Here is a 27,906-nt window from a genome sequence, read left to right as displayed (position 1 = left end):
TTTTATGATGAATGGGTATTGGATTTTATCAAAATTTTTTTCTTCTATTGATATGATCATGTGATTATTTTCTTTAGACTAGTGATATGATGAGTTATCATTACTGATTTTCAAATGTTGCACACCTGAAATAAAGTCCACTTAGTTGTGGTATATAATTCCTTTTATACCTTGTTAGATTTGTTTTGCTTATATTTTGTTGGGGAATTTGCATCTGTGTTCATGAGAGATACTGGTGGTCAATTCTCCTTTCTTTTAATTTCTTTTTCTGCTTTTGACATTAGAGTGATGCTGGCCTCATAGAATGAATTAGGAAGTGTCCCCTCTGCTTCTGTTTTCTGGAAGAGATTGTAGAGAATTGTTTTCATTTCTTCCTTAAATTTTTGTTAGAATTCATCAGTGGAATCATCTGGGCCTGGTGCTATCTTTATTGGAAGTTTGTTAATTATAGATTAAATTTCTTTAATAGATACAGACCTATTCTGATTATCTATTTATCCTTGTATAGTTTTGGGAAATTGCATCTTCAAGCAATTTGTTGATTTAACTTTTCAAATTTGTAGGCATAGAGTTGTTTATAACATTCATTTATTATCCTTTTAATGTCCATGGAATCAGTAGTGATGGCCCTTCTTTCATTTCTGCTATTAGCGATTTAATTGGTGTTTTCTCTCTTTTTATTTTCCTTGAGTAGCCTGGTTAGAATGTTATCTTGTTTTTTCTTTTTTTTTCTTTTGGATATGTTCAAAGAAACAGCTTCTGGTTTTGTTGTTTTTCTCTATTTTTTTTCCCTTCAGTGTCATTGATTTCTGCTTTGATTTATTATTTCCTTTTCCTCTGCTTTTCTTCTCTTCTTTCACCAGTTCACTAAGGTAGAAGCTTAAATTATTGACTTTAGATTTTTCTAGTATAGACATTCAATGCCATACATGTCCCTTTAAGTACTGGTTTTGCTATATTGCACAACTTTTGATAAGTTGTAATTTTGTTTTCATTTAGTTAAATATATTTTTAAATTCCTCATTAGATTTTCTCTTTGGCCCATGTGTTATTTAGAAGTATATTGTTTAATCTCCAAATACCCTTGATTTTCTTGCTATTGTTTTGTTATCAGTTTCTAGTTTATTTCCATCACAGAATGAGATCATTCTTTGTATCATTTATATTCTTTTAAATTTGATGATGTGTGTTTTATGACATAGAATGTGATCTATCTTGGTGTATGTTCCATGTGGACTTGAAAATAATGTGCTTTCTGCTGTTGTTAAGTATTCTCTGAAGGTCATTTAGATCTAGTTAATTGATGTTGCTTTTCAGTTCAACTGCACCTTACTGATTTTCTGCCTAGTGGATTTGTCAATTATGAAAAGAGATGTGTTGACATCTCCTTCTATAAGAGTAGATTTGTCTCATCAGTGTTTGCCTCGTATATCTTAACAGAATTTTTTGGTGCATACACATTAAGGGTTGCCATGATTTCTTTGAGAATTGGCCACTTAATCATTAAGTAATGCCCATCTTTATTCCTGACTTTCTTGTTCTGAATACTGCCTTGTCTGAAATAAATATAGCTAGAGCAGATTTTTTTTCACTCATATTAGCATGGTAGAGTTTTCTCCATCCCTTTACTTTTTTTTGAATTTTATTTTATTTTATTTTCTTATACAGCAGGTTCTTATTAGGTATCTGTTTTGTACATATTGGTGTATATATGTCTATCTCAATCTCCCCATTCATCCCACCCCTGCTTTGCCCGCCTTGGTGTCCATACATTTGTTCTCTACATCTGTGTCTCTATTTCTGCCTTGCAGACCGGTTCATCTGTACCATTTTTCTAGATTCCACATGTATGCATTAATATACGATATTTGTTTTTCTCTTTCTGACTTACTTCACTCGGCATGATAGTCCCTAGGTCCATCCACGTCTCTACAAATGACCCAATTTCGTTCCTTTTTATGGCTGAGTAATATTCCACTGTATATATGTACCACATCTGCTTTATCCGTTCATCTGTCAATGGGCATTTATTTAGGTTGCTTCCATGACCTGGCTATTGTATCCATTCCTTTACCTTTAATCATTTCATATCTTTATATTTAAAGTGGATTTCTTATAAAAAGCATAGTGTTAGGTCTCCTTTGTTTTCATTCTTTTTATCAATCTCTACCTTTTAATTGGTATATTTAGACCATTCACATTAAAAGTGATTATTGACACAGTTGGATTAACATTGACCACCTTTGTAAGTGTTTTCTACTCATTGAGCTTACTCTTTGTTTCTTGTTTAATCTCCTGCTCTTCTTCTGCCTTCTCTAGTTTTCATTCAAGATTTAATGTTATTCCATTTTCCCTCCTCTTTAGCATATCAGTTATACTTTTTAAAAATTTCTAGTGGTTTCTGTAGCGTTTGCGTTATACATTTCCAACGTATTCAAGTCCTCTTTCACATAACAGCATCCTGCTTCATGGTTAGTGCAAGGACCTCGTAACAGTGCAAGTATACCATTCCTGCCATTCATTTCTCTTATCCATAATGTACAATCACTGGAGGCATTGCTGTTATAGAATTATTTTGAAGAAGTAGTTATCCTTTTTGATCAGTAGAAAATAATAAAAATAAAAGGCTTTATTTTATCTTCATTTATTCCTTGTGTTACTCTCTTCCTTACTTTACGTCGGCCAAAGCTTCTGTCCTATATCATTTTCCTTTTCCCAGGAGAACTTCTTTTAACATTTGTTGCACAGTAGATCTGCGTGACAAATTTCCATCAGTTTTTGTCTGTCAGAGAAAGTCTTTATTTCTCATGACCGTTGAAGGATTTTCTCCCCCGGCTACAGAATTCAGGTTGGTGGTAATGTTTTTGTTCTTGTTGTTGGGTTTTTTCATTTCCATGCTTTAAAAATCTAACTGTAGTCTTTTCTTGATAGCATCGTTTGTGAAGAGAAATCTTGGTAATTGTTACCCTTGTTCCTCTATAGTAAGTTCTTTTCTTCTCTAGCTCGTCTCAAGAATTCTCTTTCTGTTTGGTTTTCTGCAGTTTGAGTATGGTATGTCTAGGTGTAGATTTTTTTTTTTTTCTATTTATCCTGCTTGGTGTTCTCTGAGCTTCCTAGATCTGTGGTTTAGTGTCTGTCATTAATTTGGGGAAATTCTCAGTCATTATTACTTTGAAAATTCTGCTTCTTTCTCTGTTTCTTCTCAGATTATTCCCACTATGCATATGTTACATCTCTTGTAATTGTTCCACAATCCTTGGTTACTCTTTTCTTTTTTAAAAATTATTTTGTTTTCTCTTTGTTTTTTAGTTTGAGGGTTTTCTATCAATGTATATCTTTAATTTCACTGAGTCTTTCCTTGGCCATGTGCAGTCTACTGGTGAGCCTATCAGTGGTATTCTTCATGTCAGTTACGATGTTTTTGATTTCTCACATTTCCTTTTGATGCTTTCCTACAGTTTCCGTCTCTCTATGTACATTACCTACTATTCTTTTTTTTCTTTCTTTCTTTCTTTCTTTATTTTTATTTATTTTTTTTATTATTAGTTTCTGCTTTATAACAAAGTGAATCAGTCATACATATACATCCGTTCCCACATCCCTTCCCTCATGCATCTCCCTCCTTCCCACCCTCCCCATCCCACCCCTCCAGGCGGTCACAAAGCACCAAGCTGATCTTCCCGTGCTCTGGGGCTGCTTCCCACTATCTATCTACCTCACGTTTGGTAGTGTATACATGTCCATGCCTCTCTTTCGCTTTGTCACAGCTTACACTTCCCCCTCTCCATATCCTCAAGTGATTCTCAAGTAGGTCTGTGTCTTTATTCCCGTTTTACCCCTAGGTTCTTCATGACATTTTTTTTTAATTCCATATATATGTGTTAGCGTACGGTATTTGTCTTTCTCTTTCTGACTTACTTCACTCTGTATGACAGACTCTAGGTCTATCCACCTCATTACAAACAGCTCAGTTTCATTTCTTTTTATGGCTGAGTAATATTCCATTGTATATATGTGCCACATCTTCTTTATCCATTCATCCGATGATGGACATTTAGGTTGTTTCCAGCTCCGGGCTATTGTGAATAGAGCTGCAATGAACATTTTGGTACATGTCTCTTTTTGAATTATGGTTTTCTCAGGGTATATGCCTAGTAGTGGGATTGCTGGGTCATATGGTAGTTCTATTTTTAGTTTTTTAAGGAACCTCCATACTGTTCTCCATAGTGGCTGTACCAATTCACATTCCCACCAGCAGTGCAAGAGTGTTCCCTTTTCTCCACAACCTCTCCAGCATTTATTGTTTCTAGATTTCTTGATGCTGGCCATTCTGACTGGTGTGAGATGATATCTCATTGTAGTTTTGATTTGCATTTCTCTAATGATTAATGATGTTGAGCATTCTTTCATGTGTTTGTTGGCAGTCTGTATATCTTCTTTGGAGAAATGCCTATTTAAGTCTTCTGCCCATTTTTGGATTGGGTTGTTTGTTTTTTTGCTATTGAGCTGCATGAGCTGTTTATAAATTTTGGAGATTAATCCTTTGTCAGTTGCTTCATTTGCAAATATTTTCTCCCATTCTGAGGGTTGTCTTTTGGTCTTGTTTATGGTTTCCTTTGCTGTGCAAAAGCTTTGAAGTTTCATTAGGTCCCATTTGTTTATCTTTGTTTTTATTTCCATTTCTCTAGGAGGTGGGTCCAAAAGGATCTTGCTGTGATTTATGTCATAGAGTGTTCTGCCTATGTTTTCCTCTAAGAGTTTGATAGTTTCTGGCCTTACATTTAGGTCTTTAATCCATTTTGAGCTTATTTTTGTGTATGGTGTTAGGGAATGATCTAATCTCATACTTTTACATGTCCCTGTCCAGTTTTCCCAGCACCACTTATTGAAGAGACTGTCCTTTCTCCACTGTACATTCCAGCCTCCTTTATCAAAGATAAGTTGACCATATGTGCGTGGGTTTATCTCTGGGCTTTCTATCCTGTTCCATTGATCTATCTTTCTGTTTTTATGCCAGTACCACACTGTCTTGATTACTGTAGCTTTGTAGTATAGTCTGAAGTCAGGGAGCCTGATTCCTCCAGCTCCGTTTTTCGTTCTCAAGATTGCTTTGGCTATTCGGGGTCTTTTGTTTTTCCAAACAAATTTTGAAATGTTTTGTTCTAGTTCTGTGAAAAATGCCAGTGGTAGTTTGATAGGGATTGCATTGAATCTGTAGATTGCTTTGGGTAGTAGAGTCATTTTCACAATATTGATTCTTCCAATCCAGGAACATGGTATATCTCTCCATCTATTTGTATCATCTTTAATTTCTTTCATCAGTGTCTTATAATTTTCTGCATACAGGTCTTTTGTCTCCTTAGTTAGGTTTATTCTTAGATATTTTATTCTTTTTGTTGCAATGGTAAATGGGAGTGTTTTCTTGATTTCACTTTCAGATTTTTCATCATTAGTGTACAGGAATGCCAGAGATTTCTGTGAATTAATTTTGTATCCTGCAACTTTACCAAATTCATTGATTAGCTCTAGTAGTTTTCTGGTAGCATCTTTAGGATTCTCTATGTATACCTACTATTCTTGCATGTCGTTCACTTTTTCCATTAGAGACCTAGCGTATGAATCATAAGTATTCTAAAATCCTAGTCTGATATTCCAGATTATCTCCTGTATCTGAGTATGGTTCATTTACTTGCTTTGTTTAATCAGACTGTGCTTTTCTGCCTTTTAGCGTATCTTATAATTTTTCGTTGAAGGCTGGACTTTATGTATTGGGTAATAGGAACCGACTTAAAGGGCCTTTAGCATGAGAGTTTGTGTTTATCTGCATAAGAATTATGTCATGTTTACTGTTTGCTCTTACTGTAGGCGCCTGAGATTTCAATTTCCTTGAGTGTTCTTTTTTTTTTTTTTTTTTCTTTTTGCGGTATGCGGGCCTCTCACTGTTGTGGCCTCTCCCGTTGCGGAGCACAGGCTCCGGATGCGCAGGCCCAGCGGCCGTGGCTCACGGGCCCAGCCGCTCTGCGGCATATGGGATCCTCCCAGACCGGGGCACGAACCCGTATCCCCTGCATCGGCAGGCGGACTCTCAACCACTGCGCCACCAGGGAGGCCCTCCTTGAGTGTTCTTGTTGTCTTTGGAACAAAGACAGGAACACCTTCATAAGTAGTCTAAGCCTTGCAGTTCTTTCAGCAGGAATCCTCTGGTATTATATTGGAACCTTGTTGATGCAGTGGTAAGGTATACGGGCAGTGTTCTATAATCCTGTGATTAGCTGTCCATGTTTTAGTGGCTCTGTGCCCCTGGGCTATTGCCTTCACAAATGCTTCTCAGCTTTTATCCCACCTGTTATGTGACATAGGAAGTCTGGAGGGGGCTGGAGTTAGGATTTTCCCTTCATCCAAGGTAGTTGGTTTAGGAAAGTACACAGAACAGAAACATCTGGGCCTGTGTTTCAAAATGGTTCCTTTTTCCTAGGTGTATTTCAAAAGGGTTTATGTCCCCCTCATGCCAGAAGCATGAGGAAATTTTTCTTGGATCTTTACGGTGAGAACCCCAGAAGGTAAAACTCACAGAGTGTGTGGACTGCCCTAAGACTAGGCTCTGAGGAGTTTTGGGCTCTGAAGTTTGTCACACATAGCTTCCAGTGTTGCATCAAGTACAATGTAAATTTTTCTACTCCTTCCTGGATCCAGGACTTTCTGCTCCCAGAGAGCTGTGATTCCCTGTATTTGCCTGCATCTTCAGTTTTGAAGCATTGGTTTTCCCTATAACTTCAATTCTCTGATGGATCTAAGAAGAGTTGTTGATGTTCAGTTTGTTCAGCTTTTTGTCATTGTGAGGATGGGAGTGATGACTTCCAAGATGTTCATGTGGCAGTGCAGGAAAATTCTTGTCAAATAGTAGAGACGGTACCGTATATCCGTGTCTTGTTTCTTATTTTATTGGGAATTCTGATAACATTCCACATTTAAGTATGCTTAATACGTATAGATTTTACAGAAGAGAAATTCCCTACTAATGTGAGTTTGCGAAAAGTTATTACCATGGACTGGTGTAAAATTTTTATCAAAGGCCCTTTCTTTACCCCTGCATATACTTAAATTGTGATATTGTGATTTATACTAAGAAATATATATGTGGTCTTCGTCCCCAGAGCTGCTAAAACTGTTGGGGTTTCCGAAGTGAAAAGAGCAAGAAAGGTGAAAGGAGTGTTTCATGTTACTGGTAACAAGCCCCTTTCAACCACACCTGAGCTTATGTTAACGAGGTGACTTTTGGAAAGCCCCTAAGGGTGGGGGGCTGCCTGGGGGACCCACGATGTGATCAGGGGCTAGGAACTTTCAGTCCTACCCTCTGACCTCTGAGGGAAGGAGGGCTGGAGATTGACTTAATTACCAGTGGCCAATGATTTAATTAATTATGCCTGTGTAATGAAGCCTGCCTAAGAATCCTAACCAAAATGGTCTGGAGAGCTTCCAGTTTGCTGAACGCATGTAGGTGCTATGAGGGTGATGCAGCTGGAGAGGGCATGAGAGCGCCACACCCCTTCCCCACACCTCACTTCTAGGCATCTCTTCCATTTGGTTGTTAGGGAGTCACATCCTTTTATAATAATCCAGTAATCTAGTAAGTACACTGTTTCCTTGAGTTCTTTGAGCCATTTTAGAAAATTACCAAACCCAGGGAGGCGGGGTGTAGGAGCCCCCAATTTATAGCCTGTCAGTCAGAATTATGGGAGACATGGGTTTGGATTAAGTGTAGGGCAATGTTGCGGGAATGAGCCCTTACCCTGTGGGATCTGATGCTAACTGCAGGTAGATATTGTCAGAATTGAATTGAATTGTAGGATACTCAGCTGGTAGAGAATTGGTTTGTGTGAGCAAAACAAAACAAAACAAAAAACCCATACATTTGGTGTCAACAGGCTTGAGAATAGAAGTGTAGAGATAAATATTCTTTCCCTTTAGAAATGCATTTTCTCCTTTCTCTATTAATGCAGTGATTTCCAACGGTCAGTATTTTCTAATATGATATCTTTGTGTTCCTTAGTCAGAGCCCATTTCTTCATTTAATCACATTGTTATGAGTGAGTATCCTTATATTGGGGCATTCTTATCTGGACTTTGTATCAAGGAGGGCTACCCTATTAAAATGGTTGATCCGTTTTCTATCTTTTTGTATGGTTTGGAAGAATTCAAATAAGGTGGTGATTAGTTTTTCCCCGATCATTTGGTGTGAGGGGGCTCCAAACCTGGATTGTCCTGGAACATTCTGATGGTGCTCTGGGTTTGGACTACATTTTCACTTTAGTGATTTATAGTTTGCTAAAAATTGTTCCATTTTACTTGGGTTTTCAAATTTAAAGGCATGATATTTATAATAAAACAATCATATACAACATTACAGAGAATAAAGTAATGAACCCAATATACCTGGAACCTCAGCATCAAGAATCCTCAATAATTGTTGGAAACAGCTTGTTCAGATTAAGGCTTATTGATTTACCAGTTTGTTTATTGGCAAGTTCACTCCTGAGACAAAGCTGTGTGCTTCCATTAGGAGACACATAGTGTCTGTTTTCTGCTTCCTGGTGGTATTGACAGTTGGTGAGGGTCTTTCCCCTTATCCATTAATCCATTAGGGGCTGTAGAATGGTAATTCTCTCATTCTATCTGATTCTATCATTCCACTGATTTTACATACATACATATACCTATACATTATACATAGTATATGTATAGTGGGATCAATCAATCAATCTATTGATTGTATTATATATAATATTAAAAATATAACTCATTGATATATATCCACATAACATTTTAAAGTGAATAATTCAGTGGCATAACTGCATTCGCAATGTTGTACAATCACCGCCTCTCTCTTGTTCCAAACCTATTCCTCATTCCAAAAGGTAACTGCTCCCCGAAAACTGGGTTTGCCTCTTGGTGGGTGTCGAGCCAAATACACAGCCAAGTCAAAGAGCAGGAGAAGGAAGGATTTATTACTTGCAGCAAGGCAGGAGAACCCTGGGGATCTTTCCCAAAGCAGTGTTTCCCTGGACAGCAGAACTGGGGAAGTTTGAAGCTAAGGGTACATGCATATTCATGAAGGGGCTTGAGCAGAGGAGAATTCAGCATAGAGTTGGGGCAAAGGTCAACAGAGTCCGAGCTTTATAGGGGTTTGAAGTCACAAGGGTCAGAAAAGATTACGGTCATCATTCCTTCGGTTCCAGTTGATCTGGTGGTGGTTGATCATTCGAGGGGGGTTTGAATTCTGCAGAACAGCTGAAGAATGTGCTTCAGGCTAATCTTTACCCTTTGAAAAGACTGGGAGTCTTAACAACTGACTTATTACCTTTGCTACTGTTACTACTCCTGCCTGATAACAGTCTTTGGTTGCTGCATTCTTTTATTCCGTTAAGATCATTATTACCGAGGTGTGTTCAAGGGCAAACATTGTTTCACGAAATGATCTTAAAATGGCTTAGATCACAAAATGGCTTAGGCGAAAAATGGCTTCTCTTATGTCAAGAAAGCCATGCCTGGTTCTCTTTCTCCAGGGACCGCCTACCCTATCTGCTTACATAACCTCTTACCCTTCAAAAAGTTACTTCTCATTCATAGCTCTCCCTAGCCCCGGGCAACCATCAATCTGCTTTCTGTCTCTGTGAATTTGCTTATCCTGGATAATTCATGTAAATGGTGTCATATAACATGTGACCTTTTGTTTCTGACTCCTTTCATTTATCATTTATCATAATGTCTCCAAGGTTCATCCATGGTCTCTCAGTTATCCGGACTTCATTCCTTTTTATGACTGAATAATATTCCATTGTAAGAATATACCACATTTTCTTTGTCCGTTCATTCAGTGATGGAAATTTTGGGTTGTTTGCATTTTTTGGCTTTTATGAATAATGCTCCTTTGAATATTTGGGTACAAAGATTTGTTTGAATATAATTTTATGTTATTTTGGTTATATACCTAGGAATGGAATTGCTGGGTCATACAGTAATTCTTCGTTTAAATTTGAGGAACTACCAAACTGTTTTCCAAAGAGGCTGAACCATTTTACATTCTTCCCAGCAATGTATGAGGGATCCACTTTCTTCATATCCTTGCAAACACTTTTTATTTTCCATTTTTATAACCAACCTAGTGAAATGGTATCCCACTGTGTCTTTTTGGTATACATTACCCTAATGACTAATGATATGGAGCATCTTTTCATGTACTGTTTGGACACTGGTATATCCTCTTTGTAGAAATGTCTATTCAGGTCCTCATCTCCAACTTATGAGGGAGGCTTTGGATATTGACCTCCTAGGTAAGCTCACTCATTGGTGTATTTATTCAGAGGCCAGTCTCAACACACCATTAACAGATTCCAGAGTTGGACTTGAGGGCACACTGGGGAAGTCTCAGGAGAAAGGAGCTCTAACGTGGGAACGTGCTGGAGCTGAACACACGTGCTGGGACCAGGGCAGTGAGCTTTCAAGGAACCTTGGAGCGAGGGGCAGGAGGACTCTAGATAAATGAAGCCCACAGACAATCCCCAAATTATGGTTTATTCTTGTATTAACCTTCCTTCATCAGGGCTGTTTATAGTACTTTGGCTACAGGGTTTTTTGTTTGCTTGCTTCCTTTTTTTTTTTTTTTAAATTGCCTGAAATAGAGTTTGAAGTAGTGAGGAGACAAGTGAACTAAAGGATACTAGGTCTGCCTCAGGCTGGGAAGAGTGGAACAGTGTGGCCTCTAGAGGAATTCAGACCAAGGGTCTATTCCCAGCTCTGTCACAAGTCTTGTGAACTTGAGAAAATTGCAAGTTCATCATCTGCAAAGTGAGTCTGATAAGCCCTATCATGTAGAGCTATTGTAATATACGTGATGTTTGTAAAGCACTTGCAACAATGGTCTCTCAAGAATGGCATTTATTACTGCGATAACTATGACCCCAGACCATAATACCAACTCTTGGGGATTTTTTTCTTTAATCTCATGAGATGTCAGAAACTACGCAGCACCTTTGGAATGAACAAAACTGCTTAGACAGTAAAACTATGTAAGATTTCCCCATTTGTAAATATGTCATTTGAGTGTAGAGGAATCTCTCCCAGCTGGATGCCACTCAGAGGTTCTAGAATTTGAGTCAAGGACCAACAACTTCCCTCCCAGGTGCCTTTTCATCCAAACCACCCCTATTTTCATTATAGTTTCACCAACACCAAAAATGTAGCCTTCATTTGGAATTCCCCAGATTACACTTAAGATCAGTAGTAGAACATCCCTTTAATGGCGTGGCCTCTGGCCCTTTGACCCCAGTGCAAAGAGTGCTATCACAGTGGCTTCTTGACATCTCACTTCAAGGAAGTATCCTCCTTGTTTCTCGGAAACTCCCTGGAGGCGATGGGATTCAAACACCTAGTTTGTGCACTGTGTTCACCTGCACTGGGACAGGGACACGGAACCCATTTTATTCCTGCCCCGGGTGGAGATTCTCTCTGTTTTACCCACAGTCCCAAAGTAAAAATTCAGGGTAATCTTCCATTCCAGTCTTGAGTCTCTCAACTCTGAGGCCCACCATCTAAGGGTCCCACCCTCCCCCACCACAATTCACTCAGCCCCATTTAGCCCACCATCCCGCCTAACTTAAAGTCACCTCCTCAAGGGAACTGCAGTGTCCCAAAGCTCCAGACTTCCTTGCTTCAGAGCATTTACGCTTGACTGCTCTCGTCTGGAACCTCCTCTTTCTCACCCCTTGTTTTAACTTGTCATTTATTTAGGTCTTAGAGCGTGTCTCACCATCTTCTTGATATGGCAGCAGCTCCTAGGCTCTAAAGTTCTGTGGACAGTGGCTCAGTCTTCTTTTTCTTACCATCCCCAGTTCTGCCATGGAGCCTTCCAAAGAGTAGATGCTCAATTAATGGTTGGGAATAAGAGTGGCAACGAGAAGGATGTCTACTTTATTATTGTTTAATTTCTCTCACAATCTTGAATAACCTAAGAAAACATCTTTCAATTTTACAAAAAGAAGCACTAAAAGAATAAGAGAAACCAAAAATGTACCACCATTTACTCTTTCTCTTTTCTTTTTTACTTGACCCACATTATTTTACTGCCGAGTCTATTCACAGTTCCATGGAAATCCCTCTTCCATTGCTGTGTTTTCTTGTTCTAGGTCGTAAAAAAATGGAAGGTTTCTAAATTTGTTTTATGAAATATCAAAACTTTAACTTGTACCTGATAAAAGTAATGGATATGTGATCCATATTGTCACCAGCAGAATGGCGATTTCCTTGGTTCTTGCCCTCCCAAGGAGGAAGAATTCAATCGAGAGGCGTAGAGCAGTTTTAAGTAGCAAGAGTTCAGTTAAGCAGAGCAAAAGTACACTCCCGAGAAAGCAGGAGAGCGGGCTGTCTGGAAACCAGAAGCAGCCCCGCAATGGGGTAGGGCTGTGTTTTGTAGAGTGGTGGTCCCTCCCTGTGTCCTGTGTTATTTGAGTGACAAATCGATTGACAGCTTTAGGTTATATAACTTTCCTGCTAGTATGCAGGCACTTACCCGTAAGCACCCAAGCAGAACCCATGGGGTGGGGCGGGGAAGCAAAAGCCGCAATGCTAAGTTATTACAAATGAGGCATAATGAACCCGGGGTTACCTTGAGTCACCTTTTAGGTCTTGGTGCGCCTGCGTCAACCTGTGCTGGCGGTTTTGTCTTGCTTGGTCCAGGTACGGCTGGAAACCTAGCAGTGGTCCTTGACCACGAGAGGGAGGATCTCTGGGCATGCTGCAACCACCAGTGTCCAGGTAGGGGAGGGAAAGGCGAACCGTCCAGGATGGGGCAGGCCCGCTCATCTGTGACTCGCTATCCTCACCTTGGCTCTGGGCACCCTCTTCAGATCCTGGGCATGAAACCCCTGCAGCACGAGAGCTCGTGGCTGGGCCTCCCTGAGGCTCCTGGCGAGTGCCGGCAGCAGGGGAGCTCGGGGGAGTACCCCGAGAAACAGAAGCGGGGCAGGAGGGCGACTCTTCTATCTCTGCCGCCGCCGCCGCCGCCTCCGCCTCAGTGGCCTGGACACCCTTGAGACTGAGTCTCCTCCCGGGCCTGGCGGCGTTTCTCCTGGGCACGGCGCTTCCTCTTCAGGCCCCGAGGCATGATGACACAGGTCAGGGCCAGCAGGCGGGAGTGTGGGCAGGAAGGCAGGCAACGAGGGCACCTGGGGGAGGGACAAGGAGATGCTGTGAGCACCTTCAGCGGGGAGAGTCCTCCCTGGCTTTAACCAAGGCCGCCTCTGCAGGGTCCTTGAGGGCACTGCCCGAGGGCCCACAGGGCTCCTGTTCTCCTGCTCAGCCTGTCCCCTGAGAGCCCTGTGGAGGACGGTCGAGTGAGCCTTGGGGCACAGCCAGCCAGCCCTGCCTGGGCGGTACGGGGGTGACAGAAGGGGCTGCCAGTGGGACCTTCCGTGTTCTAGGGTAGGGAGTCCGCTCAGTTCATCTTCAGGATCTTTAGGTGGACGGCAGCCAGGGCCTGGGCTTCCTCCCCTCTGTTGCTCTGCTGTTGACACCTCGGTGGTCCCGGGGACCCATGAGGAGGAAGTGAGGGGTGCCCCAGCTCACCGCCCTGACAGGGGGAACCCAGTGCTGACAGCTCTGTGGAGTCCTTTCTCTCCTGGGATCACTGGGTCCTCAGTCCCTATTCACTGCTCTCAGTTGGCTTCACGTAGGGCCTGGGACCCACCCTTCTGCCCTCTAATGGCTTTACCTTCAGGCTGAGGATCTCACCTCCCTTAGACCTGATGTAAAGGAGCCTCGGCCTGACTGCTCTGTCCTGAGCCTTCAAGTGCTGAAAGCAGGGGCAAGGCTAGACTCTTGGTCGTCCCCACAGCTCAGGGGGTGGGGCATGTTCCCCTTAGTCGTCACTCAGGGTTCTCAGTTTGAGTCCTGGGAAGGCCTGTGGCTCCTCTCTCTTTACCTGAGGACATGTGCTCATAGAAAGGCCCACAGCTCTCTGAGACCCAATAGAAGAAGGTGAGGGTAGCCTGATTTCCCACATCTACCTGTGGTCTCTGAAGGCAGAAAGCTGTGGCAGGCAAACCCAGGCCTTATGATGGTCGGCCGCACCAGTCCTCACGCAGCCTCCTCGGTTTGACTCCTGGGAAGACCTATAATTTCTCCCTCTCTTCACCTATTACTGTGCTCACTTCTGTGTCACCCCGGGAGGAGTTAAGGGTTGCCTCTGCTCGGCCTGACATCTATCCAGGCGTCTCCCAGGACTGACAGCAGGGGAGAGATGATGTGCTGCCCCCATTGTTATGGTTTTCACGCTCCACTCCAGCCTTAGGTCCTCACCCCAACTCCTAGCACAACCTGGAAATTTCCCCTATGCTGAGTCAGCCAGCCTCAGAGCAAAGTCCTCACCACCCTGAGTCCCCAGAAGTAGAAGTCAGAGTAGGCCACGTGTAGCCACAGCTATTTCTCAGGGGCTTCTGAGGACTAACAGCAGAGGGCAGGATTCTCCGGGCTCCACTCTGCTGGGGTCTGTGACCTCAGTAGTCCTCAGTCTGTCAGGATCTGGGACTCTTCCCTCTACTGACCTGAGTCCTCCGGAGCTGGAAGCAAGTGGGTGACACATGGAACTGCCCCTGCCTGGGGCTTCCCAGGGCCGAGAGGGTGGTGGGGCTGTGCATGTGTTCCTCTCTCTTTTCGGTTGAGTGTTCCCCTTGGTCCTCACTCGGAGCCCTTACGCTGACTCTTCCCGTGACCTAGAGAGGCCTGTGCTCTCATACTGCAGCCTTTAATTCCCTGAGACCACCTAGGAGGATGTGAGGGTTGCCTCACGTGGGCATGACTGCCTGTGGTCACTCATGGCCGACAGTAAGGGAGGGATTCTGTGGCGTCCCCACTTTTATGACTTGGGTGGTTCCCTCAGTCCTCGTGGTCCTGTGCTTGGCTCTTGGCATGACCTGGAATTCCTCCCTGTGCTCACCTGAGGCTGGCCCCTGAGACCAAGTGCCTCATCTACCTGAGACGCTCTAAAAGGAAAGGTGTGGGGCGCATCATGCCAACATTCCTGGCTTTGCCAAGGGGAGGCATCCAGTGGCAGGGCTGTGTTCTATGTGGAGTCCCTCTATCCCCATTTAGAGACACTAAATTTCCAGTCTCTACTGAGTGAGGCTGTTCCCCATAGACCAAGGCCCTCGCCTCCCTGAGACCACCCCCAGTGGAAAGAGGGGGCACGTCAGCCAGAAAGCGTTGTCCTGGGCCTCCTGGGGCTGACGTCAGGGGTGGGACTCTGCATTCTCCTCTGTTCTGGAGTGAGTGGTCCTCTTGCTCCTCATTCAGGGTCCTCATCGTGAGGCCTGACCAGACCCAGGCCTCCACCCTCCACTCCCCTGAAGCTGTGCTCGTCGGAACAAAGGCATTACCTTCTTGGAAATTCTGAATTGGAAGTCAGGATGAACCAGATCTGTCCGAAGCTGTTGGGGTCTTCTGAGGAGCAGGATTTTACAAGGCCCCACTCTTCTGGAGTCAGTGGCCCCTCAGTCCTAACTCAGGTTTCTTACCTTGACTTCAGGTAGCATATGGGACTCCACCCTCCCTACTGTCTGTCTGCCAGCCTCAGGCCAAGGCTTTCACCTTCCTGAGACACCAGAAGGGGAGGTAAGGGACCTATTCCCTGGCTACCCCTGCCAGGGGCCTCTGTGTGGTCCCCCTTTGTTATGGGGAGTCCACTCGTCAGCACCCAGTGTCCTCACCCTGAAGCAAATTAAGGCCTGTTAGGGTCTCCGAGCTGGGCAGAACTGGAGGTGCTGCCACAAGACCAAGGAACCCACCTCCCTGAGAACCTCTCCACCCTTGCCCCGGAGGAGGAGAAGGGGTACCTTCAGACACACAGCTCTGCGCATGGCCACAGAAGGGAGAAAGCAGGGTATACCTTGTGGGGCCCCCTTCTGTTCTAAGGTCCTCACCTTGAGTAACTCTCAGAGGCTGGGACTCCTCCCTCCACTGACCTGAGGACACAGCTCTTAAACCAAGGCTTTTATGTCCCTGAGAAACTTGAAGAGTAAATGAGGAGATGCTGATCTTTTCAGGGTATCTGACGTTGCATATGTAGAAGACCCCATTGTCACCAAAATAATTTTTTTTTATTCATAGCATTCACTTATTCAGCGTTACTATTACTGTATTCCACAACAGTGCTTTGGGAACAGGGCCCCTTTTATCCCATGAGATACATTTTGGAGTGGTGAGAAGAAAAATGAATTAAAAGACGTAAGGTCTGGCTTAGGCTGGGAGGAGTGGAAGAGTGTAGGCTCTAGACGATTCCAGACCAGGGGACTAGACCCAGCAAGGTCCCTTAATCAGTCTTGTGAACTTGAGAAATTTGCAAGTTATTCACCTATAAAGGGAGTCTGCTAAATCCTATCCTGCATGAATGCTGGAATGTTATGTACTACATGGAAAGCAGTGGCATACTCTTTAAGAAATATTGGGTTTTTCATGAGTGGCAGTTATGATATGATTATGAACCCCCAAAATACCACCCTCCCATCAGAGTTTATTTTTAATCCAGTAGGTGGCAGAGAATATGCAGTGCACCAAGACAAAAGAAACAAATACTCACAAATGAGCTAAATCAGTCAAAGTATCTTTTATTTCTACCAAAAGAAAGTTTCAAAGAAATAAGGCAAACTACGAATTAATACCTTTTACTCTGTTTTCTCCATTTTTTGTTTCTAAATATTTTCTGTGGTCGCCTTTCACATTTCCATGAAAATCTCTATTGCACTGCCATGTTTTCTACTTCTGGATCATACAGAAAATACAGATGGTTTGTGAATTTCTTTTATATATACCAAAACTGTAACTTTAGAACTCTTTGAACAGCAATAAGTATGCAAGCAATGTCATTCACAAATTCATATTCTTAAGAAAACACACTATCTATTACAAGAAGAAAACATTTGAAAAAACCTAAATAAATCAATCAATAATATATAGAAGTTACTAGTTTAAAACAGGAAGATAAATGAGATCTATACTTTGTTCCCTCCACCCCTACTACTCTGCACTATTTAGGAGCCTGACTGCTCTCTTCCAAAACAAAGTGAGCAGTCTGCCCGCGGCCTCCCTCCCTACATGTGGGAGGAGCTGCAGGCCTTGGCCCTGGAACGTGCTCTGTGCTCAGCAATAGCTGCAGCCCTGGCCGCGGCTCTCACTCTTGCTCTCTCTACCTCATCTTTCATAGCCTCCTCATAGAGATCTGGTAAGGCCCTGGGGACGGTATCAGTGAGCTTGGCCATATACTCCAGCACTTTCATCTTGCTGGTTTCAGCGTGGGCTCTCGGGCCCCACAGGAACTCATAGTGCGGAGGATCGCTGTTGGGCACCTGGCGGTACGTCAGGTACTTCTGCTGCACGAGATTTCTGATGAACCTTCTGGGCTCCCCAAAGATCGAGTGGCTCCTCCCAGCATACAAACCCAACACACTGAGGAAATCCCAGAACTCCTCCTCGGTGGCACGGTTGCCCTTCTTGAAGATCATGCCCAGGAGAGTCATCAGGAAACCGGACACGGGCAGCCCTGACACATCACTCAGACTTCCCTCGCTGCACATGCCCAGCTTGTTGATGAGGGCGTAGGAGTGACTGCTGGGGTCGACTTCCTTCAGATCGAGGCCAAAGACCAGCTCCACACACTCAGAGGCTTTCCTGAGGATCTCAGGGAAGTGCTTGTTGTACGCCTTGTTGACAATCTTCAGCAGTGTAGCCTTCGGGATGGGCTCCTTCGCCTTGTACTTATCCAGCAGGAACTGCACCAACTTGCAGACCTTCCTGGTCAGAGGATTGATGTAAGTGCTGTGAACGGAAGGTGCTGCCTGGGCGGTACTTGCACTTTTCTCATCTTGGCTCTGGGCACCCTCTTCAGATCCTGGGCATGAAACTCCTGCAGCACGAGAGCTCGTGGCTGGGGCTCCCTGAGGCTCCTGGCGAGTGCCAGCAGCAGGGGAGCTCGGGGAAGTACCCCGAGAAACAGAAGCGGGGGAGGAGGACGACTCTTCTATCTCTGCCGCCGCCGCCGCCTCAGTGGCCTGGGCACCCTTGAGACTCTGAGTCTCCCCCTGGGCCTGGTGGCGATTCTCCTGGGCATGGCGCTTCCTCTTCTGGCCTTGAGGCATGATGACACAGGTCAGGGCCAGCAGGCGGGAGTGTGGGCAGGAAGGCAGGCAACGAGGGCACCTGGGGGAGGGACAAAGAGATGCTGTGAGCACCTTCAGCGGGGAGAGTCCTCCCTGGCTTTAACCAAGGCCGCCTCTGCAGGGTCCTTGAGGGCACTGCCCGAGGGCCCACAGGGCTCCTGTTCTCCTGCTCAGCCTGTCCCCTGAGAGCCCTGTGGAGGACGGTCGAGTGAGCCTTGGGGCACAGCCAGCCAGCCCTGCCTGGGCGGTACGGGGGTGACAGTGGGGGCTGGCAGGGGAGGTAGGTCCCCGCGGTTCCCGTTCAGAGTCAGGATGACAGTTGTTGGCAAGACTCCCCCACCCCCCCCACCCCATGCCCTCTGCTGCTCTGAAGTTGACACCACCATCCTCCGTGACACCCAGGAGGAGGAAAGGAGGGAGCGTTCAGCCCACCACCGAAGGGCCCTGGGACCCTCCCTTCTGCTGCCTCGTGGCTGCCCCTTCAGAACAAAGCTCTAACCTCCCTTGGACCTGGCAGAGGAAATTACGGGCAGGCTCGGCCTGACAGTCCTTTCTTGGGAGTTTAAGGGTTGACAGGAGGGGACAGGCCATGTTCTCTCTGGTCCCTTCTCTTCGGGGTGGGTGACTCCCTTAGTCCTCACTCGGGGTCCTCCCTGGACGGCCGGTGCAGCCTGGAGCTCCTCTCTTGCCCCGAGGGCCATCTGCTCGCACCAGTGCCGGCACCTCCCTGAGTCTCACTAGGAGGCAGTGAGGGTGGCCAGGCGGCCGCACGTGGCAGTTTTACCAAGCCTGCAGCGTGCGGCAGACAGGTCGAGGCCCTGTGGCTGGCGGCCCCACTGGCCCTCACTCAAGGGCTTGGGCTGACTCTTGGCAGTGCTTAGGGACGCGCCTTCTGCTGGCCTGCACCTCCCCTCTCAGACAGCAGCCCTCCCTTCTCCGCGTGTGGCCAGAAGGAAGCGGCTGACAACAGGGGAGGGGTTCTGAGGTGCCCTTGCGACGGGGAGGACGGTCCTCACCCTGACTCCTCCCGTGCCCTGGAAATCCTCCCTCTGCTGACCTGCGGCCAGCCCCTCAGAACAAGGTCCCCTCCTCCCTGGGTCTCCCGCGTCCGTCTGTCCGTCCGCGTTCGCACTGAGGGAGTCTCTCAGTCTTTAGACCTGCCTGGAGGCTCCCAGGCCGACGTCAGGGGCGGGGTCTGCGTGGCCGCCATTTTGGGGTGTGGAGCCCCTCGGTCCCCACAGGGGTCCCGTCCTTCACAGGGCCTGGGACACTCCCTCAACTGAGGTGAGCCAGGGTCCACCAGCCTCAGAGCGAGGCCTTCCTTGCCCGAGACCCCGCGGGGGAAGCGGATGGACTTCGGGCCTAACGGCCAGGCCCGAGCCTCTCGGGCTGAGAGCAGGGGCGGGGTGGGCGGGGCCTGTGTGGCTGCCTCTTTTCAGAGGGAAAGGGGATTGGGGGTGTCGCAGGCGTCCCCCCACTTCTAACTGGGGTTATCTCACACTTTGACACCTGAAGAGACGTGGGATGCCTCCCGCGGCTCACCCTCGCCGGACGGCAGCTCTCAACAATGGCGTCGCCCCCACCGTGTGCGTAGGAGGACGTCACATCCGGTCATGCGCATCTGGGTTCCAGGAGCACAGCAGGGGCGGGGCGGGGACGGGCGGGACGGGAGGTGGGGGGTGGTTCCGGGGGAGCTTCCCACAGGCCTGGCACGAGGGCCTTTCATTGACTCTTGGCAGGTCCTAGGACTTTTCCCTCTGCTGAGCTGAGTCAGCAGGCGTCACACCTTGGCTCTCATTTCTGTCGGCACCCCCAGCCGGAAGTATCTGGGGGCCTGAGCCTCACAGCCATGCCTGGGTCCCCCGAGACTGACAGTGAGGGCTCTTTGGGGCCCCCTCTTCTATGGTGGATGGTGCTCTCAGTCCTCTCTCAGTGTCTTCTCTTGACTCCCTGTAGGTGCTGGGCTACCTCCCGTCTGCTGACCTGAGGCCAAGGCCTCACATCAAAGACATCAACTCCCTGAGACTGCTGGTGTGAAGTGCAGGCACATCTCATCTGGACACTTCTGCCTGGAGCCTCCCAGAGATGGCTGCTGCAGGTAAGACGAGCTGAGGGGAAAGGAGGCGAGACTGTCTTCTGTGGTTCGGAGCCCGTCAGGTCTCACTCAAGGTCGTCACGTTGACTGCTGGCAGGGCCTGCGATTCCTTCCTTCTCTGGTATGAATCCATCCCTGTCCCCAACCATGCCCCACAGAATCCCAGAGGAGTTAGTGAAGGGGCGCCTTAGCCTGACAGTTCTCACTGTGGTCTCTCTTTGTTGACATCAGGGGCATTGCCCAGAAGTTCAGAAATGAATTTCTGTCCTTTTGTACAACTACTGTGTTACTTGCTTTTCTCTTTGAGTCCGTGTGTGATAGTTCTATTAAGATGATCATTTAAAAAGGCCAGTCGCCATCCACTAACAAAGTTTCAGATGGTTATTTCACAGCCTGTGGACCATACTGCCACATCCAGCCCAATCTTTGGTGTCCCATGCTCCTGGCATGCGGGCTCTGAAATGCTGCCTCAGGTTCCTTCAGTGAAGCAGTAGAGATTCATGGTCCCAGAGCACAGTGGAAGAATCAAGGGCTCAAGTTTAAAGGCTTTTCTCTAATCAATCCTGTCATCTGCCTCTCTTGCAGGCTACAGACCTGTCTCGAATTCAGGGCATCCCCCTACCTGCCCACACTCAGGTTCTAGTTCAGTGGAGACTTATTGTCCCTCAGGGATTATTTAGTTTTGTGTTTTTGCGTTTGTTAATGTTTTTTCTTTATTCCTTCTGTAATGTTTCCATGGTTGATTTTGGGTACAGGAAACAGTAGCCCATGTTTGATTGTCAGCAGCTGCTATGGAAAAGGTACTAAATCTGTAAATGAATTAAGGAAAATCGATATTCTTACAATAGCTGTGCCTCACGAATACACATAACATACTATTCTGGTTGAGACTTCTTTTTCCTAAGTCAATCAGGAAATTCTTATTGTTGCCTCCATGTAGATTATATACATTTTTGTATGGTTTCTTTCTAGCTATGTTTTTTTATATTGTTGCTTTTGTCTATGGTGTATTTTCTTTTTTTCTTTTTTTTTGATTTTTTTAACATCTTTATTGGAGTATAATTGCTTTACAATGGTGTGTTTGTTTCTGCTTTATAACAGAGTGATTCAGTTATACATATACATATGTCCCCATATCTCTTCCCTCTTGCATCTCCCTCCCTCCCACCCTCCCTATCCCACCCCTCTAGGTGGTCACAAAGCACCAAGCTGATCTCCCTGTGCTTTGCGGCTGCTTCCCACTAGCTGTCTGTTTTACGTTTAGTACTGTATGTATGCCCATTGCCACTCTTTCACTTTGCCCAAGCTTACCCTTCCCCCTCCCCATATCCTCAAGTCCATTCTCCAGTAGGTCTGCATTTTTATTCCCGTCTTGCCCCTAGGTTCTTCATGACCATTCTTTTTTTTTTTAGATTCCGTATATATGTGTTAGCATACGGTATTTGTTTTTCTCTGACTTACTTCACTCTGTATGACGGACTCTAGGTCCATCCACCTCACTACAAATACCACAGTTTTGTTCCTTTTTATGGCTGAGTAATATTCCGTTGTATATATGTGCCACATATTCTTTATCCCTTCATCTGTTGATGGACACTTAGGTTGATTCCATTTCCTGGCTATTGTAAATAGAGGTGCAATGCACATTTTGGTACATGACTCTTTGAATTATGGTTTTCTCAGGGTATATGCCCAGTAGTGGGAATGCTGGGTCTTATGGTAGTTTTGTTTTTAGTTTTTTAGGGAACCTCCATACTGTTCTCCATAGTGGCTGTATCAATTTACATTCCCACCAACAGTGCAAGAGGGTTCCCTTTTCTCCACACCCTCTCCAGCATTTACTGTTTGTAGATTTTTTGATGATGGCCATTCTGACCAGTGTGAGATGATATCACATTGTAGTTTTGATTTACATTTCTTTAATGATTAATGATGTTGAGCATTCTTTCATGTGTCTTTTGGTGATCTGTATGTCTTCTTTGGAGAAATGTCTATTTAGGTTTCTGCCCATGTTTGGATTGGGGCGTTTGTTTTTTTCATATTGAGCTGCATGAGTTGCTTGTATGTTTCGGAGATTAATCCTTTGTCTGTTGCTTCATTTGCAACAATTTTCTCCCATTCTGAGGGCTGTCTTTTTGTCTTGTTTACGGTTTCCTTTGCTGTGCAAAACTTTTAAGTTTCATTAGGTCCCATTTGTTTATTTTTGTTTTTATGTCCATTTCTCTAGGAGGTGGGTCAAAAAGGATCGTGCTGTGATTTATGTCATAGAGTGTTCTGCCTGTATTCTCCTCTAAGAGTTTGATAGTGTCTGGCCTTACCTTTAGGTCTTTAATCCATTTTGAGTTTATTTTTGTGTCTGGTGTTAGGGAGTGTTCTAATTTCATTCTTTTACATGTAGCTGTCCTGTTTTCCCAGCACCATTTATTGAAGAGGCTGTCTTCTCTCCACTCTGTATTCTTGCCTCCTTTATCAAAGATAAGCTGACCGTATGTGCGTGGGTTTATCTCTGGGCTTTCTATCCTGTTCCATTGATCTATATTTCTGTTTTTGTGCCAGTACCATACTGTCTTGATTACTGTAGCTTTGTAGTATAGTCTGAAGTCAGGGAGCCTGATTCCTCCAGCTCCGTTTTTCTTTCTCAAGATTGCTTTGGCTATTTGGGGTCTTTTTTGTTTCCATACAAATTGTGAAATTTTTTGTTCTAGTTCTGTGAAAAATGCCATTGGTAGTTTGATAGGGATTGCATTGAATCTGTAGATTGCTTTGGGTAGTAGAGTCATTTTCACAATGTTGATTCTTCCAGTCCAAGAACATGGTATATCTCTCCATCTGTTGGTATCATCTTTAATTTCTTTCATCAGTGTCTTATAATTTTCTGCATACAAGTCTTTTGTCTCCTTATGTAGGTTTATTCCTAGATATTTTATTCTTTTTGTTGCAGTGGTAAATGGGAGTGTTTTCTTAATTTCACTTTCAGATTTTTCATCATTAGTGTATAGGAATGCAAGAGATTTCCATGCATTTGTTTTGTATCCTGCTACTTTACCAAATTCCTTGATTAGCTCTAGTAGTTTTCTGGTAGCATCTTTGGGATTCTCTATGTATAGTATCATATCATCTGCAAACAGTGACAGCTTTACTTCTTCCTTTCGATTTGGATTCCTTTTATTTCTTTTTCTTCTCTGATTGCCATGGCTAAAACTTCCAAAACTATGTTGAATAAGAGTGGTGCGAGTGGGCAACCTTGTCTCGTTCCTGATCTTAGTGGAAATGCTTTCAGTTTTTCATCATTGAGGACGATGTTGGCTGTGGGTTTGTCATATATGGCCTTTATTATGTTGAGGAAAGTTCCCTCTATGCCTACTTTCTGGAGGGTTTTTTATCATAGATGGGTGTTGAATTTTGTCAAAAGCTTTCTCTGCATCTATTGAGATAACCATATGGTTTTTCTCCTTCAATTTGTTAATATGGTGTATCACATTGATTGATTTGTGTATATTGAAGAATCCCTGCATCTCTGGGTTAAATCCCACTTGATCATGGTGCATGATCCTTTTAATGTGTTGTTGGATTCTGTTTGCTAGTATGTTGTTGAGGATTTTTGCATCTCTGTTCATCAGTGATATTGCCCTGTACTTTCCTTTCTTTGTGACATCTTTGTCTGGTTTTGGTATCAGGGGGATGGTGGCCTCGTAGAATGAGTTTGGGAGTGTCCCACCCTCTGCTATATTTTGGAAGAGTTTGAGAAGGATAGGTTTTAGTTCTTCTCTAAATGTTTGATAGAATTCGCCTGTGAAGCCATCTGGTCCTGGGCTTTTGTTTGTTGGAATATTTTAAATCATAGTTTCAATTTCAGTGCTTGTGATTGGTCTTTTCATATTTTCTATTTCTTCCTCGTTCAGTCTCGCAATGTTGTGCATTTCTAAGAATTTGTCCATTTCTTCCAGGTTGTCCATTTTATTGGCATAGAGTTGCTTGTAGTAATCTCTCATGATCCTTTGTATTTCTGCAGTGTCAGTTGTTACTTCTCCTTGCTGGGTAGAGTAATCTTGGTTGTAGGTTTTTCTCTTTCATCACTTTAAATATGTCCTGCCACTTTCTGCTGAAAGATCAGCTCTTAACCTTATGGGGATTCCCTTGAGTGTTATTTGTTGTTTTTCCCTTGCTGCTTTTAATAGTTTCTCTTTGTTTTAAGTTTTTGATAGTTTGATGAATATGTGTCTTGGTGTGTTTCTCCTTGGATTTATACTGTATGGGACTCTCTGTGCTTCCTGGACTTGATTAACTATTTCCTTTCCCATATTAGGGAAGTTTTCAACTATAATCTCTTCAGATATTTACTCAGTCCCTTTCTCTTCCTCTTCTTCTTCTGGGACCCCTATAATTCGAATGCTGGTGCGTTTAATGTTGTCCCAGAGGTCTCTGAGACTGTCCTCAATTCTCTTCATTCTTTTTTCTTATTCTGCTCTGCAGTAGTTATTTCCACTATTTTATCTTCCAGGTCACTTATCCGTTCTTCTGCCTTAGTTATTCTGCTCTTGATCCCTTCTAGAGAATTTTTAATTTCATTTATTGTGTTGTTCATCACTGTTTGTTTGCTCTTTAGTTCTTCTAGGTCCTTGTTAAATGTTTCTTGTATTTTCTCCATTCTATTTCCAAGATTTTGGATCATCTTCACTATCATTATTCTGAATTCTTTTTCAGGTAGACTGCCTATTTCCTCTTCATTTGTAAGGTCTGGTGGGTTTTTGCCTTGCTCCTTCATCTGCTGTGTCTTTCTTTGTCTTCTCATTTTGCTTAACTTACTATGTTTGGGGTCTCCTTTTCGCAGGCTGCAGGCTTATAGTTCTTGTTGTTTTTGGTGTCTGTCCCCAGTGTTTAAGGTTGGTTCAGTGGGTTGTGTAGGCTTCCTGGTGGAGGGGCATAGTGCCTGTGTTCTGGTGGATGAGGCCTGATCTTGTCTTTCTGATGGAGAGGTCCACGTCTGGTGGTGTGTTTTGGGGTGTCTGTGGCCTTATTATGATTTTAGGCAACCTGTCTGCTAATGGGTGGGGTTGTGTTCCTGTCTTGCTAGTTGTTTGGCATAGGTTGTCCAGCACTGTAGCTTGCTGGTCATTGAGTGGAGCTGGGTCTTGGCATTGAGATGGAGATCTCTGGGAGATTTTCGCCATTTGATATTATGTGGAGCTGGGAGGTCTCTTGTGGACCAGTGTCCCGAGCTTGGCTCTCCTACCTCAGAGGCACAGCCCTGACGCCTGGCTGGAGCACCAAGAGGCTGTTATCCACATGGTTGTGAATAAAAGGGAGGAAAAAAATGAAAGAAAGAAGAAGATAAAATAAAATAAAGTTATTAAAATAAAAAATAATTATTAAAAAAATTATTTTTAAGTAATAAAAAAAAAGAAAGGAAGAAAGAAGAGAGCAACCAAACCAAAAAAGAAATCCACCAATGATAACAAGTGCTAAAAACTGTACTAAAAAACACAAAAAACAAACAAACAGGGTGCTTCCCTGGTGGCGCAGTGGTTGAGAGTCCACCTGCTGATGCAGGGGACACGGGTTCATGCCCCGGTCCGGGAAGATCCCACATGCCGTGGAGCGGCTGGGCCCGTGAGCCATGGCCACTGAGCCTGTGCATCCGGAGCCTGTGCTCCACAGCGGGAGGGGCCACAGCAGTGAGAGGCCCGTGTACCACAAAAACAAACAAACAAACAAACAAACAAACAAAAAATGGAGAGACAGAACCCTAAGACAAATGGTAAAAGCAAAGCTATACAGACAAAATCACACACAGGAGCATACACATACACACTCACAAAAAGAGAAAAAGGGAAAAGAAAAATATATATCGTTGTTCCAAAAGTCCACCTCCTCAATTTGGGATGATTCATTGTCACTTCAGGTTTTCCTGAAGTGCAGGGTACATCCACAGATGCAGGGTACATCAAGTTGATCGTGGAGCTTTAATCCCCTGCTCCTGAGGCTGCTGGGGGAGATTTCCCTTTCTCTTCTTTGTTCGCACAGCTCCCGGGGTTCAGCTTTGGATTTGGCCCCCCTCTGTGTGTAAATTGCCTGAGGGTGTCTGTTCTTTGCTCAGACAGGTCTAGGTTAAAGGACCAGCTGCTTCAGGGACTCTGGCTCTCTCAGGCCGGGGGGAAGGAGGAGTACGGATGCGAGGTGAGCCTGCGGCAGCAGAGGCCAGCATGACGTTGCACCAGCCTGAGGCGCACCGTGCATTCTCCCGGGGAAGTTGTCCCTGGATCACGGGCCCCTGGCAGTGGCGGGCTGCACAGACTCCTGGGAGGGGAGGTGTCGAGAGTGAGCTGTGCTCGCACACAGGCTTCTTGGTGGCGGCAGCAGCAGCCTTAGCGTCTCATGCCCGTCTCTGTGGTCGGCGCTGATAGCCACGGCTCTCGCCCGTCTCTGGAGCTCCTTTAAGCGGCGCTCTGAATCCCCTCTCCTCGCGCACCAGGAAACAAAGAGGGAAGAAAAAGTCTCTTGCCCCTTCGTCAGCTGCAGACCTTTTCCCGGACTCCCTCCTGGCTAGCCGTGGCACACTAGCCCCCTTCAGGCTGTGTTCACACCGCCAACTGCAGTCCTCTCCTGCGATCCAACCTCCAAAGCCCAAGCCTCAGCTCCCAGCACCCCCCGCCCTGGCGGGTGAGCAGACAAGCCTCTCGGGCTGGTGAGTGCCGGTCGGCACCGATCCTCTGTGTGGGAATCTCTCCGCTTTGCCCTCCGCACCCCTCTTGCTGCGCTCTCCTCTGTGGCTCCGAAGCTTCCCCCCCTCCGCCACCCACAGTCTCCAACCGTGAAGGGGCTTCCTAGTGTGTGGAAACCTTTCCTCCTTCACAGCGCCCTCCCACTGGTGCAGGTCCCGTCCCTATTCTTTTGTCTCTGTTTTTTTCTTTTTTGTTTTGCCCTACCCAGGTACGTGGGGAGTTTCTTGCCTTTTGGGAGGCCTGAGGTCTTCTGCCAGTATTCAGTAGGTGTTCTGTAGGAGTTGTTCCACATGTAGATGTATTTCTGATGTATTTGTGGGGAGGAAGGTGATATCCACGTCTTACTATTCCACCATCTTGAAGCTCCTCTCTATTCTTGAGTTACTTTTGGCATTTATAATTTATAGATTATTTATTCATTTCATTTAATTTTTCAAAGATATTGGGAATATTCTTTACATCAATGTAAGTTTTAGAATGTTTCATTGTTAGTTTATATAAGCCTAATTATTTCTACAAAGATAAGATAATGAGCCTTAATATAATTGATGAATAATATAAAACCAAACAGTTCAGCTGGGATATGAACTAACATGGGTATATTTTGAGAATCAAGCTTAGTATGGTTGGTTTTATGGGAGGGAGTGTCGACGATGACACTGATCGAGATTGAAGCATGTCATTATTTGGAAAATGCTATAAATACTTGTTTAATATGTGGCAGAAATCTATGGGTGGGATAGTAATTTGCTCTAGCCAGACTTTCCTTCATTTCTTGTAACCCAAAGGGTGAATTGTAATTTATATTCATTTAAATAGGAATTTCCATGCATTGAAATAGAGAAACGTTTAAACAGTAATGTGGTACAAGGAAAATTCATGCTGA

General features: G+C 44.8%; 2 protein-coding genes across 2 annotated transcripts in view; one reads left to right on the top strand and one right to left on the bottom strand.

The window, feature by feature from the left end:
- The window catches only part of LOC309796612 (uncharacterized protein), an 863,921-nt gene that overhangs the window by 757,181 nt on the left and 78,834 nt on the right, over nt 1-27,906 (top strand). The window contains exon 9 of the mRNA XM_082609846.1: nt 20,160-20,301. The gene's annotated coding sequence lies outside the window, so the exon portion shown is untranslated. The remainder of the gene's footprint in view (nt 1-20,159; nt 20,302-27,906) is intronic.
- Nucleotides 17,139-18,182, bottom strand: LOC309796136 (melanoma-associated antigen B4-like; the record flags this gene model as incomplete). The annotated part of the gene is made up of 1 exon (XM_082609191.1): nt 17,139-18,182. One exon carries the CDS (start codon nt 18,180-18,182, stop codon nt 17,139-17,141), a length of 1,044 nt encoding a protein of 347 aa, XP_082465317.1.

Source organism: Mesoplodon mirus, assembly GCF_964341445.2.
Source record: "Mesoplodon mirus genome assembly, chromosome: X".
Classification (NCBI taxonomy): domain Eukaryota; kingdom Metazoa; phylum Chordata; class Mammalia; order Artiodactyla; family Ziphiidae; genus Mesoplodon; species Mesoplodon mirus.
The sequence above is the reverse complement of the archived record's forward strand: the minus strand, read 5'-3'. Positions and strand labels throughout refer to the sequence as shown.